Source organism: Emys orbicularis, chromosome 23, assembly GCF_028017835.1.
Source record: "Emys orbicularis isolate rEmyOrb1 chromosome 23, rEmyOrb1.hap1, whole genome shotgun sequence".
Classification (NCBI taxonomy): domain Eukaryota; kingdom Metazoa; phylum Chordata; order Testudines; family Emydidae; genus Emys; species Emys orbicularis.
The window spans coordinates 10,599,447-10,615,369 of record NC_088705.1 but is presented as its reverse complement, the minus strand read 5'-3'; the positions used below and the strand labels follow the sequence as shown (position 1 = coordinate 10,615,369).

Below are 15,923 nucleotides of genomic sequence, written 5' to 3'. Positions count from 1 at the left end.
GGCGCCGCCAGGCCCCGCCGCGCCGCGCCGAGCCGAGCCGCGGCCGGCACCCGCCCGCGCTCGCTACGGGGACGTGTCCGCTCCGCCCCCCGTGCCCCGGCCCCGCCGCCCAGGGAGCGGGCACCGGCACCGGCCTCCCGCCGCAGCGCCCCCAGCCGGCCAGGCGCCCGCCCCGCAGCCCCTTCCGCCCCCCTCACCCTCCAACCCCCTCACCCCACAGCCCCTTCCGCCCCCTCACTCATCACCCCACAGCTCTGCAGCCCCCTCCCGCCCCCTCACCCCACAGCCCCCCAACCCCCTCACACCCTCACCCATCACCCCACATCTCTGCAGCCCCTCCCGCCCCCTCACACTCCCTCACCCATCACCCCACATCTCTGCAGCCCCTCCCGCCCCCTCACCCCACAGCCCCCCAACCCCCTCACACCCTCACCCATCACCCCACAGCTCTGCAGCCCCTTCCGCCCCCTCACACTCCCTCACCCATCACCCCACATCTCTGCAGCCCCTCCCGCCCCCTCACCCCACAGCCCCCCAACCCCCTCACACCCTCACCCATCACCCCACAGCTCTGCAGCCCCTTCCGCCCCCTCACACTCCCTCACCCATCACCCCACATCTCTGCAGCCCCTCCCGCCCCCTCACCCCACAGCCCCCCAACCCCCTCACACCCTCACCCATCACCCCACAGCTCTGCAGCCCCTTCCGCCCCCTCACCCATCACCTCACAGCCCCCCAACCCTCTCACCCTATAACACCCTTACTCTTTCAACCTCTACTACCACACACTCAAACTGTCCCTTACACCATTACCCATAGTACCTCCCCAGTCCCAAGCTCCCTCACCTCTAAACCCAACACTACACACCTCCATAGCCCCCAAACCTAACACCCCCACTCAAATCCCCATGCCTCCTAAACCTAACACCCCCACAGGCCCCCATATCCCCACCCCAATACCACAGACCCAAACTCCTGGTCTCTAAAGCCATAACAACCACATAGCTCCCCAATCCCCACCTTGAATACTACAGCACCCGAATCCCCTTACCTCTACATTCATTAGCTCTCTACACACCTCAACCCCACTATCAAAGCCCCACAAATCCCACTCCCCCCAAAAATCTGTGACACCCCACAAACTCCCCAATAACCCTTCATCCTGAACACCACATTATCCCAAATCCCTTAAACCCCATAACTTCAAACTGTCTCAGCCACACCACCTCCCACATGGCTGGAAGCCTGCCCTGCAGCCCCCAGAGACCCCATTTTTCTCTTAAACCCATAACATTCTTATAAACCACAGATCCCCCCAAATTCCACTCACCCCTAATCCCCAACCCTCAAAACCCCATATCCCACAACTCTTCATAACTCCTGTCCCCCACAAACACTCATTTCCAATCCTGCAATGCTACACAGTCCCCTTCACCCCACCATCCTGTATGTAACCCATCACAACTCCCCATAGCCCCACTCACCCTCTACTCCCATAATCACCACCACAGTATAACATTCCTTGTGGCCAGCCACTGCACCATCAACTTGCAGCCCCATTCAAACCATAACACCATTAGAATACAAACCCATTCGCTTGGCTCAAACCCCATTATAACAACTCTCACAGTACAGCCCTAGCTCCCACCACCACCACCACTAGTGTGTGTGCCCTCTTCTAATTAGGCTGCAACAGCCACCTGGGTGATGGTCACAACTTCAAGCCAGTTGTAGCTGACCTCCCACTAGACACCTTCCCCTTATAGACCCAGCGTAACTGTAGCTCCCCCAAATAATCACAGACCTAAACAAGCAAACAGTAACAAGTCAAATTGTTTTATTATTTTATTTTCTAAATGTTTGCAGTGAATTTAGTGCTGGTGGAAATTGGTGAGCTGACAAGCCTGGAAACTGAAGGCCTCTGTTTATCCACAGGATAGGTTAAATTTCCCTAACCCACACCATGTTTCATCTCTCTGATGGAGGGACCACCCACAGGCAAACAAGGAGAGTTCAGTCTGCCTGGCTCACTCAATCCTTCCGCTCTCTGGGTGAGAGGTGGGATACTTGTACCACTTGGAAACAGATTGAGATCAACTTATTCCATATATAAGTCACAAAACACCCTCAAGACTGTAACCGTTTTTGATCACTACTGACCTGGTCCAAACTTCAAATAGTGTCCTGGCTTTGATGAAAATCGATAAAAGAAATTAAGAATAGGACATGTCCTGCTACCTAGATAATCTAACGATGAAGAGCATGGATATAGGGAATAATGCAGCAGCAGAAACACTCAGAAATGGACTGGAGGTGCATCAGGATAGAGCCTTCTCTACAGCCGTATCTGGTACATAAGGCAGCAAGGGTAACAGGCTGAATCATCCATTTCCTGCCGGGCAGTTTGAGTCACATCCCTACTATTATTGTGGTTGCTATTTCTGTCAGTTTCTCTTTGACGTTTTTACCATCTATTGTGGAAGTGTGTAGGTAAAGGACACGGCCCACTGTGACGTTAATGAACTGATGGTTATATACTTTGGGGCCAAAGTTTCACCCGGAATCAATGGAATTGGATAGTGTGGAAATAAGCACTGAATTTGGCCTCTTACATTTAAAATTTCACAACTGTTTATGGTCAGGATTCAAGGTCCATTCAGTTCTCTAGAAGCTTTGGGAAATGAGTGACGATGACATGGATCACACATTAGTCAGGGGAGAACAATGTCCAAGAGATCTCCCACACTCAGGAAACAGGTTCCATTGGCCTGAGTCTCGGTGGTGCAATAAGGAGCCTCATCCCCCTTCACAGCAATAACCAGGGTCAGCAAAGCCCAAAGCAACAGCAGCTGGAGTCCAGGAAGTGTCAACCTGTGCAAGCAATTACTGAAATGGCATCAGCAACATAAGACACTGCTGCTGTGTGTAGGCATGAAGCAGCCTCCTGGGTGTTGGCTGGCAGTCGGGGCCTCATGTTCAGGCTCCTGTAGTTTTATGAATGACTGTAGCCCTCTGTCCCCACTAAAGAGTGCTACTACTCTTTCTGTGTTGCACCACCTCTTGCTATTGTGTCTCAGAGACTCCAGTTCAAATGTGTTCAGTTTACGAGTTGTTTCTGACAACCAGAGAGCTACTAAAATGGCAACAGGTCTATCTTTACTCATTGTTTTATTTGGAGTTTTAAGTTTAAATTTTTGTTCTTATTTACCAGTGCAAAGTCTGACTAAAAACGTCAGCAGAATTTTCATGTAGAGAAGGCAAAGCTTAAACACTGAAGATACACTTGCCTTCTCCAGGCTCAAAAATATGGACCCAATCCCGCAAGCAGATCTTCGCAGACGTCAACTGATTTCAGTGGCAGCATCCAGGATGCAGTGGCTGCTTTGGAAAATCTCACTATAGCCTCTCCCAGTTAGTTGGAGAGTTTCAGGGTACGTTTGTTTGTAAAGTCTCATTATCAGTCATGTTTGCTACATTAGCCTACTGCTGTGCGGGATGTTCGGTAAGTTCCGGGATGCAGATATGCCTGCTTCTCATTTCCTTTAAGTCTGTCCCTTCTGGAATCAAAGGGGTGACAACTGCCAGCACCTCAGAGGAATCTTCCAAATGAATTTGCAGTTATGACCTGCTTCAAGCAGGATTTAAACCAAGGTGTCCAGCTACAAACAGCTACTGTCAAGGGAGGAAGCGTGTGTGTGTGTGTCAAGGGAGGAAGCGTGTGTGTGTGTGTAAATGTACAACACCGTAAATCATTACCTGGTCATATATGTATAGTATACTTAAATACTGTAGAACCAGAAGTCTCAGGGGACACCCAGAGTACGTCTACATGGCAAGTAGAAACCAGCAGCAGAGCCTGGGTCTACAGAATTGGGCTCAGAGGGCTCATGCTGCAGTGCTAAAACAGCTGCATAGACAGACATTCAGGCTCAGTGGGGAGCTTGGGCTCTGAAGTTATTTTGAGCACTGTAGCATGAGCCCTGTGACCCTAAGTCTGTAGACCCAGGCTCTGAGACTCACTGCCATGGCTTTCTGCTTGCTGTGTACATGTATCCCCAAGCCTTCATCTAATCAGAAGCTTGGATAGCTGGAGACTACCACATTTACAATTAGCTTATTCTGTTTTAAGCTAAAAACAGTATATGCTTTACCCTTCTTTAGTGCCTTCTATAAAAGATCTCAAAGAGCTTCACACATTCATTAAACAAACTTCACAATCCTTTGGTGAGAGTGGGAAGTAGCACTGTCTCCATTTTGAGAGAGAGTAGAATCAGGGCATAAAGAGCAAGTGACTTTCTCCAGAATATACAGTAAGTCAACAGCAGAACTGGAAATAGGAATCAGACCTGAGTCCCTCTGCCCTGCTGTAACCAGAGGGCAACACTCCCCTACTATTTAATGAAGTAAACAGGAATGTTTATTTCCTTCCCTCAATGTCCAACTTCCCGACAGTACTCTCCAAGCTGTAGGCCCTATCACACTGACTCTCCTACCCACCCCAGGCAGTTCTCAAACTTTCCAAAGCTAGAGATGTCTTTTTATTTAGGGGGAAAAGTGACTCTCGTAAAGTCCACAAACTTTACTGACAACATTCAAACACTCTGATACACCCTTGTGAATTTCCACATGCCCTAGCTTGAGAACCTCTAACAACTTTCTCTAGGGACCTCTCCAGCCAACTCCTTTGTGACTCCACCTGTTCGCTATGATGCAGAAATGGCTATGATGCCCAGGCGCTCCTACAGGAAGAGGAGCACACTAGGAAAGCTTCTCACTGCGAGCTAGAGGATGCTTCCTTGAGTTTCTCCACCACCTCAGAACCCCAATTTGTATTCTGCAGATAGACATGTCAACTATAACCTAACCTATAACCTTAAACAGGCCTATAACTCATTTCACTGGACAATTATTAATTATGGTAAAGTGCTTCACAGAAGACATAAGAATAAAAAGACAACCGCCACCCCAAAGAGTTTACAGATTAGATTTTAGCCATCATACGACCAGTAATGGTGACAAATGGTAGGGGGGAGAATGGAATGAGGAAGGATGAGGTTTACAGCAATAAGAGCACAGAGTCATGTGTACATATTGGGGGCTCTGTATGCCTTTGGAAATAAAAAGAAAGATAGTAGCATCAATTCACTTATGTCAAGTTTAAAAAAGAGTTTATATTCTGAGCAGCGATTCTGTTCCCATTAGCAGGTCCATCACAAATACATGTTCTCAAACTCTAACTATGTCCAAGGCAGGAAGTTGCAGTGTAGGATCAGCCCCAGCAGCCAGTAGGACAGGAAGTATCCCAGAATGCATTTGGTGAGAGGGGAACTTGTTCTCCAGTTCAGCAGTAATCTCATGATGGGGTTTTCAGAAATCCCTTTTCTGAACGATCCAGGAAAAGAGCTGCCTACACTGGGCTTCTTGGAGAGGGATGCTGCAGTCTGGATAGCAGCTCCTTCTTTCCACAGCAAAGGTTCATAGTCCTGGAGCAGATGAGCAGAGAACCAGTACAAGACTGGTGTAGACGAGCCTAGGAACCTGGTTACAACCTGAAAACAGCAGGGGGGGAAAAAAGCACATTAATTATGTGCCAGTGACTAAGTGACCCTGATTCTGAGGAATGAAAGGTGCAATCTATCTGCCTCAGACTACTGACAAATTGGAGTGAAATATAGCCCCACTTTATGGTGCTAGAATTTATTATTATAAAAGAATATGAAATAAAATGCCTCTCAGCTCAGGGTTATGTTTAGAAAGATGTCTGTAAAAGCAGCCAAGTAACCTCCAGGTTACAGAAAAACACAGCAACAGTTTACTTGCCACAGCTCTGCAGAAATCTCTACTAAAACCCCTACAGGGCACTATTCCTGAGCAGAGCTACAGCGAAGACGTGAATCTTGCTATCTTCCCCAAGGAAAATGAGCGCGCCAAACCCTAAATAAGACGACTATTTTACATTTATGAAGAGCCTTACATCTCAAAGGATCCCAAAGCACTTTACAAATGCTATGCATGCAGCATCACTAAAATGCAACCATCTCTGCAGAACAGTGTGGAGAGGGGAAACAATGGCCTAAAACAACTCCCTTTGCTCTTCTGGAAAGAAGTTAGTGCAATATAAGCTATTACCTCACCCACTCACTAATATCCTGGGACCAACATGGCTACAACTACACAGCAAACAACTTATTGAAAGTGACAAGAACCCCTCCCGCCCCCCATATACTAAATTGAATGGCAGCAGTTTGTCTCCTGTGAAGAATAAAGGACTGCGTTAACCCTGTGGTTCCATGGCATCGCCTCTAGCATGTATGTCAGGGGTGGGCAAACTACGGCCCAGGGGCCGCATCCAGCCCTTCAGACTTTTAATCTGGTCCTTGAGCTCCCGCCGGGTAGCAGGGTCCAGGGCTTGCCCTGTTCCAGCGCTCCAGCCAGGGAGCAGGGTCGGGCGCTTGCCCCGCTCTGTGCGTGCCATGGCTCCACGCAGCTCCCGGAAGCAGCAGCATGTTCCCCCTCAGGCTCCTACACGTAGGGGAAACCAGGGGGCTCCGCACACTGACCCTGCCCCAAGTGCCGCCTCCGCAGCTCCCATTGGCTGGGAACTGAGGCCGATGGGGCCTGCGGACAGGGCAGCGCACAGAGCTGCCTGGCCGTGCCTCCGCATAGGAGCCGGAGGGGGGACATGCCACTGCTTCCAGGAGCTGCTTGAGGTAAGCGCCACCCGGAGCCTGCACCTCTGACCCCCTCCCACCGTCTGAACCCCTCGGTCCCAGCCTGAAGCACCCTCCTGCACCCCCAACCCCTCATACCTAGCCCCACTCCAGAGCCCCCCCCCTGCACTCCAACCCCCTTCCCCAGCCTGGAGCCCCCTCCCAAACTCTGAACTCCTCATTTCTGGCCCCACCCCAGAGCCCGCACCCCCAGCCGGAGCCCTCATCCCCTCCCGCACCCCCACCCCCAATTTCGTGAGCATTCATGGCCCGCCAAACAATTTCCATATTCAGATGTGGCTCTCGGGCCAAAAAGTTTGCCCACCCCGATGTATGTCCTGTAACCCTCCAGAACCCTGAAGGGTCTAGAGTAATTGGATGGACAGACTACCAGCACATAGGAGGACTCCAGAGACATTCTCCATTAATCCCTGCCTGCTGAACACATGCAAACCCATAGATCTTTACACCCATAGATCTGCTGGGGACCTGGCAGAGCAATGTCAGAGACTGGAAAGGTTATTTAACAGGATTCCAAGTGAGAGGGGACCGACTCCAGAAGGAGGAGTCCTGCTCATACACTGGAAGGCAGGGGAAGAGAGAGAGAGAGAACCTCCTCCACTTGAGTTTTGATTTAATGCTTCATGACCCGCATCTGGGGGTTCTGGAATCCCCAACTTTCTACTGCCACTAGCCACGTTTTAAGTAGTCTTGAAACACTTCTAGAGACTGGTACGAGGTTACAGAGCTTTTCACTTCCAGGTCACCAGTACAAGTCCAGCCCAAGGTGGTAGTGGCGCAAAGCCTTTACCCCCTGACAGCTGACTAGCAGCACTTTGCTGTCCCGGTGATAAGCATGTTAAAAATACCATCCATTAGATAAGTGGCCAAAGTGAAACAAGCCGGTAGTTCCTAGTGGACAAATGTTCCCATCACACTTGGCACCTAATGGGCCTCCTTTTAGGCAGTCTCAATGAAAGAAAAGGAACTAAATGGCCAGGGAAACTGAACAGTCATCTCTGACCCGGAAGTGGTTCCTACAGAGCAGGAGGACATGTACTGACAGAGAAGCTTGCACTGCCCCTGTCCTTGTTCTGTGGCTAGACAACTTCTATCTCCATGGCTGTCAATCTACCACCTCGCCCCCAGCATTAAATTCCTTTAAAGACACCACTGCCATATGCTGCTTCAAATGTCTCACCTGCACATGCATGCAGAGGATTCCGAAGGCCAGAAGAGCCATGGCATGGACCACGTAAACGAAGACACTGGTGCAGCGAAATCCATCCACTGGCTTATCAGAGTCCTCTCCTTTCCTTCCTTCCTTCTTCCTTCTCACTAGGCCAAGCATTAAGCAGTACTGGGGATTTGCAGTGAGGTAGAACCAGGTGGCCCAAGAGCCCAGCACAGTAACCGGCGCAGCAAGCAGGAAGTTGGGTACCTGTTTAAGCTCAAAGTACCTTAGAAAGCCCACATTCCAGTAAACATCTTGAATGTAAGAATAGACCACAGGGAGCCCCTGGGAGCACCACGCAGGTTTCATCCCACTCATGGCCGCTAGACGATACCCTTTATCCACAGCCAGCTGCAATAGCGGCCTGGGAACAGCATGTTCAGAGCTGGCGTCAGGATTGCAGAATCTCAAGTAGGCATAGGACTGAAACAAAGCAAAAGGGAAAAAGACCCCAGCAGACATCAGAACCACTGAAGCTGCAAAGCGGAGGAGTCGTCTCCAGACCTGAGGCAGCTTCATTACAGTCCCAGCACCTGCCTGGAGTTGGAGGGCAAGGTCTTTACTCTGGGAATAGATGAGGAAGCCGGTGTTGATCACCCCGTTGGAGCGCACACCAGCAGCAAGGGAGAAGAGCAGTCCGCTGGTCCAGCTCTGCCCTTTCTCCAGCTGCAGCATGGCACTGAACACCAGGAAAGCAAACATGCTTTCTGAGTAAGCGGCTGTCATGAACACATTGGCGGGGGTGAGGCAGAAGAGGACAGCAGAGAGGAAGGCCATCCTGCGACACCGCAGCACCACGCACCCCAGCTCATAGAGGACAGCAGCTGCCAGGACTGAGAGGAGAGCATTCAAAAGCACCGCTGACAAGAGCAGGCGGCTCCGTAAACACAGTAGCCCTTGCAGAGGCCACAGGATGACCTTTGCCACGGCTCGCACACTGAGGGGGTACACTGGGAAGAAGGCGAAGTTGTGCTCATACAGGTAGCCATGCTCAGCTATGAACAGGAAGTGCTCTGCATCCCAGTGCGACAAGCCCCCCAACAGCCATTCCGACAACCAGTCACAGAGGCTGGGTTCTGACAGGCGGGGAGGAGAGAAGGCATCTGCTGCATGATCCGGGATCAAGAAGTTAAACAGGGCCTGGAAGAGAGAGGGAGAGAACTGAAATTAACGAAGCATCCTATTGTGACTTCCCGCACTGAAGACAGTCAAATGGAGTCCCAAGCAGGAGGAGGACTCCAGGGACTCCAAGTGTTAACTCCAAGAAGGGAGCATAAGTAGGAGCCAAGAAATGCAGTCTAAGGGTAGGTTTACACTGCAAAGAAACCTGTTAGCAGCTCAAGTTCAACGCCAGGCTCCCCATGGGTTTTAGCTCGAGATGCTAATCTGAGCTGCCATTCCTTTGCTGCTCTGTTAGCCCAAGTTAGTGAAGGTTGGTTAGCTAGCCTGATTTAAAATACACTTTTTTTTTTAGCAGTGTAGCATACCTAGAGTATCGGAAAAAGGCTCGAGGTGGTGAGACCTATTAGACTACAACATATTTGGGTTTTCACCAGAGACTCACTTGGAACCTTCAAATCTAGACCAGACAACGCTCTGGAAAATATGCAGGGAAAAATCCAAATCCTGCATTAACCTCTGTGGTGCAGGAGGTGGGAAATGGAGATGAATTAGCAGGTCTTTTCTTTCTGTAATGGCTGTGATTCTGTAGCTAGCTATGAAGTGCAATTTACTCATTTCTACTCCAGAACAGCTCTAACGCTGTATGTACTAGTGAATGTACTACGATAGCAACTTCCATCTAAACCTCTCAAACTGCTTTACAATGATTGTTTCACAACCCCCCCCCCCACGCTGGTGAGATAGACATTTTGACCCCCACTTTATATATGGGGAAACTGAGGCATGGGGGGGTCTTACTTATGTCACACAGCAGGTTAATGCAGTGCCCAGGCCCCTTTTCCAGCCACTAGATCACACTCCCATTGTCTCTGCTGCTTAGCTTAGCATGCTGCTGTTGGAGCTGACACAAAGGTGTCCCCTGACCTTCATATTAGAAAGGCGAACGGGTCTCCCAACAAACGAGCCCCTTTGTGAGTTTGCAGCATGCACCATGTTTTAACAGATGAGAGAAAAACAGAAAGCTCAAGAGGCTAGGGTCTAAATTTTAAAGCACTGTAATACCCAGCCAGATGAAAGTCATGCATCTGACTGAGCAGTCCTGAAGCTTCAAATGCGGAATTAGGGGTGTCCCTTGTACAATTGTGTCAGTGTTGGCACTGACAGGGGAAGGAGAACAGAAAGAAAGAAAAAAGGGGCTGCATTTAACAAACTGTAATTAAAAAAATAAATGTTGATGCTTTACAGTGAAGCCTACGTTACCAGGAAACTGGCTGGCTTGGGAGACTTTTTCATCTCATATGGAGCCTTTCATCTCTCAGACGTTGTTCAAATCCAACCCAACTCAGTAGAGACCAAAAGTTGTTACTATCGGTTGGCTGTTTGGTGGTGCTCAATCTCTTTCCCAGTTAGACTGGTTTCACGTCACAAAACAGCTGGGTTCCTTGTTGACAGTCTCAGCAGACACACTAAGGAGTGAATGGGCCATGAGTAGGGCCCTACCAAATTCACGGTCGTGAAAATGCATCACGGACCATGAAATCTGGTCTCCCCCCATAAAAATCTGGTCTTGTGTGTACTTTTACCCTATAGAATACAGATTTCAAGGGGGAGACCAGCGTTTCTCAAACTGGGGGTCCTGACCCAAAAGAGGGTCATGGGTTTTTTTTGCAAGGTTATTGTAGGGGGAGGGATCACGGTATTGCCACCCTTACTTCTGCACTGCCTTCAGAGCTGGGTGGCCGGAGAGTGGCAGCTGCTGGCCAGGTGCCCAGCTCTGAAGGCAGTGCCCTGCAAGCAGCAGAAATGCAGAAGGGTGGCATGGTATGGTATTGCCACCCTTACTTCTGCACTCCTGCCTTCAGAGTTAGGTCAGGACCCCATCAGTTACAACCCCATGAAATTTCAGATTTAAATATCTGAAATCATGAAATTTATAATTTTTAAAATCCCATGACCATGAAATTGACCAAAATGGACCATGAATTTGATAGGGCCCTAGCCATGAGCACTGAGATGTCCTCATGTCTAGAGATAGTGCCTCTAGGTTTGAGACTTGGGAATCGTTTGCGTGGGAAGATTGATGTACCTGTTTTGTGGATAAACAGGGGACTTCAGTCTACAGAACTGTCAATACAGCCCCTTGCAACAGCAGTGAATTCACACAAAAGTTTTAATTTAAAAATAAATTAACCATGTCAAACTTCTATTTGACAGCAACATGACTTCCCAGATGCCGCTTGTAGGCCTCTGCATGAGAAGTCCAATTGCAATCAGAAAGATCATAGCAGCTCACAATACACCCTGCAGTACTGAAGAGGTAACTCTGAAGTAGTATATTACATTTAGTACAATGTCTTGTGTTCATGAGGAGACTTGCCTGGAGCACAAGTGTCAGGGCTCTGCAACACACTGCAAACCGGATGACCTCTCGAACATAGGGGTCTCTTCTATTCATCAGCTTCATTATGACCTTGGAAGTTGCCTCAGTGGGTCACTGCTGCTTTCGGCAGGGGAAATTCTCTCTCTGGCTTTTGAAACCTGAATTAAACACAATGCTCAGGGACACAAAGAGGTATTGCAGGCTTCAGCTATGTTTGTAAGTTACAGATCTTTACTTACTGGCCAACAGTACTTCCTTCATAAACCTCAGGCTGTAAACTTGAAGAATGTTCCTTCTGGAAGAGACCATGGTTCAGGGGACACCGTAGAAGGGTAGTGAGTAAACTCCGGCCTGCCAGCTGATTTAATCTGGCCCTCGAGCTCCTGCTGGGGAGCAGGGTCTGGGGCTTGCCCTGTTCGCAGGGTCTGGGGCTTGCCCTGCTCCCACGCTCCAGCCAGGGAGTAGGATATGCTCCGCAGGTGTGTGCTATGACTCCCGGAAACAGAGGCATGTCCCCCCTCCGGCTCCTACGTTTAGGGGCAGTCAGGGGACTCCGCACACCACCCCTGCCCCAAGCGCCGCCCCCGTAGCTCCCATTGGCCATCTTGTATTTGTTCTGGAGAAGCAGAAAACTTCAGCCTTTAGGGCTATGAAACCAACACCTTCCAACATCATTGTATTAATTGACCATTGCAAGGTGAGGGCTAGCATCCCCTCTCAGTGTCTCTCACCTACCACTTAAGCCCTCCACAGAACAAAGAAATAATTGTCCTGACATATTTACAGAGCTCTATTCTCTCACTGCTCTTCTAATGCTCTGGAAGGGGTTCCTGCTAACTAGAGTGAGGGCATCTGCCTGACTCAAGCAAATGACATATGCTAAGGGGACTCTTATCTCCCCATACCTTAACTAGGGGATTTAAGCCAGTTTAACATACACCTTAGTATTCTGGGCTGACATTTCCAGAGCAGATATGACAGGGGTGGGCAAACTACCGCCAGGGGGCCGCATCTGGCCCTTCAGATGTTTTAATCTGGCCCTCGAGCTCCCGCTGGGGAGCAGGGTCCGGTGCTTGCTCCACGCGGCTCCCGGAAACAGCGGCATGTCCCCCCTCCGGCTCCTACGCGTAGGGGCAGCCAGGGGGCTCTGCATGCTGCCCCCGCAGCTCCCACTGGCCGGGAACCATGGCCAATGGGAGCTGCAGGGACGGTGCCTGCAGATGGGGCAATGCACAGAGCCCCTTGTCCATGCCTCTGGGTAGGAGCCAGAAGGGGGACATGCCGCTGCTTCTGGGAGCTGCTCGAGGTAAGCGTTGCCCGGAGCCTGCACCCCTGTCCCCCTCCTGGGCTCCAACCCCCTGCCCAGCCCTGATCCCTCTCCTGCCATCCAAACTCCCCTCGGTCCCAGCCTGGAGCACCCTCCTGCATCCCCAACCCCTCATCCCCACCCCCAACCCCTCATCCCCAGCCCTCACCCCCCTACCCCAACCCCCTGCCCCAGCCCAGAGCCCCCTCCTGCACCCCAAACTCCTCATTTCTGGCCCCACCCCAGAGCCCACACCCCCAGCTGGAGCCCTCACCCCCTCCCATGCCCCAACCCCCAATTTCATGAGCATTCATGGCCCACCATACAATTTCCATACCTAGATATGGCCCTTGGGCCAAAAAGTTGGCCCACCCCTGAGATATGATCAGAACAGGCTCATGGCCATGGAAGGCAGCTAAGCAACCTCCAGATCTGCTATGCTGTTCTCTAGGGAGCTTTAGGATAACATGAGTGTTTCCTTGGCCCCCATAGCTCTTAATGCCTTCTAGCTTTGAGAAATGGTAGGTGCTAGGTTGTCTGTAGGTTCACACTCTGCTCTCCACTCAGTAATTTTACTGATTTAGTTTTCTATAATACACACGAAGAGTTCAAAGTACTTTACAAACTTTCTTGAATTAGGTCTCAAACCACCTTGTGAGATAAAGAAGTGGCATTATCTTCATTTCACAGGTGGGCAGAACGGAGAAACAGAGAGGTAAAGTTACTCGCCCAAGGACACAGAGCAGGCCAGTGGCCAAACCAAGAATAAGAACCTAAATATGCTGAGTCCAAGTTCTAGGCTTTAACCATTAGCCCATGCTTCCTGTTTTCTCACGCACAAAACTTTTGGTTTTGCTCATATGCCTTTGTCCCTCCCAAACATTTACAGCAGCAAAGTAATAAACATGGGGAAATACAATACCGAATCATGACGTTATAATTTATTATGGAGGGGGATTTCAGCCTAGCTATACATTCTATTAAAGCACATTCACAGCTGTAAATCCTATTAAAGAACATAAGATATTTTTTGCCTCTAATGTTTATCACCACTTTGGATATTTAAAAAATTCTAAAATGAATTCGCCAAGAAGGTTCAAATCAATCCATAAGAAAAGGCTGTTTCTGGCAGCACACCGCACACCCTCTATCAGAAGGCAGCAAAGCCTAGAAAAAGCTGCAATCCACAACCACCATATTGACAAAGAACACAGTGTTCCATGGGTCTGGATGTCTTTACACAAAAAGCACCAAGTGTTGCTCACAGGACCACAAGAACACCAGGGTGGATAGAAAAGGGACACAAGGGGCAAAGGTGGGTTAAAAAAAAAAAAAATCTTCATAGAAGAAATGTCAAATCTTATGCAAAATTAAAAGTGAATTTCGATCAGTGTTCAGTATTTCTAACCAGTTCCTTGTTTTTGGACAGGAATTCCCTTTGTCTCACCCCATCATGCTATCAGTAAGGGTATGAACCTCAATCAAACAGATGCTAGATAAATCATCAGGTAAATTAAAACAAATTATGAAAGGTCTATAAAATATGTAATGGTGACTGTCCACCACCAGGGGGCAGTACATTCTTACAACATTGGCACTTCCTCCCTCCATATACTATGGCAATCAGATTCTGGTTAGGTTATAGGATTCCTAATAGGAAATCCATTTCAGTGTACATATTGGAAACATTTATAACACAATGATTTAGGCATCTCTCAGTATTTTTGCAATCTTCCTTCAGATTAAAGGGACTCTTGAATTAAAAATATATTTTAATTCAAGAGTCCCTTTGTACTCTTTGTATTGTATGCTCCAATACTTCTGTTAGTCTTAAAGGTGCCACAGGACCCTCTGCTGCTATTTACAAGAATGTGCTTCTCACCAATATCATAGATGAGTAAAACAATAGTAGAAATCCAATTTACTTTTCACCATTTATACTGCTTACTGTTTGCATTTATAATAGCTTGGATAATAGAGAGCCTAGTCATTTTCACATTTGTTTCTAGTCAGCTTCAGTTTCTGGTCCTCAGGCACAAGACTAAAATGTTTGGTTGTAGCCACTGCACTATTTATTTATTTTAAAAACATTTTCCATTCAAATACTTTTTTAAAAAAGGGAACATTTCTACTGATCATAGTTTTTCTAAAAGCTTATTTGTGCAAAATGTATGCACTGGGTAAAAAATTAACATGATGCTGTCCCTGTATAATTAATTTGAAAGAACTGGCCCACTGGCCCACACCCAGAGTTGATTTAAAGGGTACAAATTCACTGAAGTCAAGAGAGCTGCACCTGCTTACAGCAGGTCTGAAAATTGTCCAATTAATCTTGCACACAATGGTATACTCCAATTATTTTGCCCTTTTCTAACACACATTTTCAAGTTTGTCTGGAACTACTACTATACCTAACCACAATAAGAGAATTTAGACTCAAAAAAATCACTTCACAAGACTCACTTGTATCAAACCAAGTAACTTTTTCTTTTTGTTCGTGGACTCAACCTCATTGCTGCTTCTTTCAGATGGCTAGAACTGACAAAGCCTGCAGCTGGCATTTAAATTCAAATGATAAAAATGAAACAAAATTATTCCTCCTCACTTTGGAGATAAGTAAGTAAGTCCTGCAATTTGCAGAGACTCCCAGCAGAGGTTAGATCACTGTGGAAGCCCTGAATAGGGCTTCAAGGTTGGAAGACAATTACTTAAATAGCTTGTGTGTTTATTAATGGATTAATATTAAACACCATAGAATACAAGCAGCATTTATAGACACAAAAGGGCCTCAACCCCAAAACAGGTCACTTCAAGTGTTTCCATTCAATACATTCACTTCTGTTGTTACAAGACTTCCTAGTAGAGCTGTAGACTAGAGAATGCTTCAGTATCTCATGATTTACTCCTAAGTCTCAGATAGTGTTTGGGCAGGGAGCGCTCATCTTTTCACTCAACTTTTTTTTTTTAATTAACTGACCCCTTTTAAAAGGATCAATTTGAATGTTGCCAACCCCAAGAGTAAAAAAAATAAAAAATCATGACATGCAACCCCAGCCCTTCCAAAATTAGTTTTGTTTAAATGTCAGGAGATTTTTTTTTTAAAGTTAATCCCAAGGTCTGAGTCTGACTTCTGACCTCTTACACAAATGAGTACTAGGGGCTTTCCAGTAT

The 15,923-nt window shown here is 48.2% G+C and overlaps 1 protein-coding gene across 1 annotated transcript; it reads right to left on the bottom strand.

The window, feature by feature from the left end:
• Positions 1-4,983: 4,983 nt before the first annotated feature.
• Positions 4,984-11,551, bottom strand: PIGV (phosphatidylinositol glycan anchor biosynthesis class V). Its single transcript, XM_065421783.1, has 3 exons — positions 11,444-11,551; positions 7,912-9,084; positions 4,984-5,549 (listed from the first exon to the last, which is right to left on the bottom strand). The coding sequence occupies exons 1-3, from the start codon at positions 11,528-11,530 to the stop codon at positions 5,238-5,240; spliced, it is 1,572 nt and encodes a 523-aa protein (XP_065277855.1). The 5' UTR covers positions 11,531-11,551; the 3' UTR covers positions 4,984-5,237.
• Between the last annotated feature and the right edge of the window lie 4,372 nt (positions 11,552-15,923).

Excerpts from the sequence above, each read along its gene's own strand:
- PIGV (XM_065421783.1), bottom strand. The coding sequence starts at position 11,530 with ATGAAGCTGATGAATAGAAGAGACCCCTATGTTCGAGAGGTCATCCGG. Across the intron at positions 9,085-11,443 it reads CCCTGACACTTGTGCTCCAG|GCCCTGTTTAACTTCTTGAT; the intron begins GCAAGTCTCCTC and ends TCTCTCTTCCAG. Across the intron at positions 5,550-7,911 it reads TCCTCTGCATGCATGTGCAG|GTTGTAACCAGGTTCCTAGG; the intron begins GTGAGACATTTG and ends TGCTGTTTTCAG.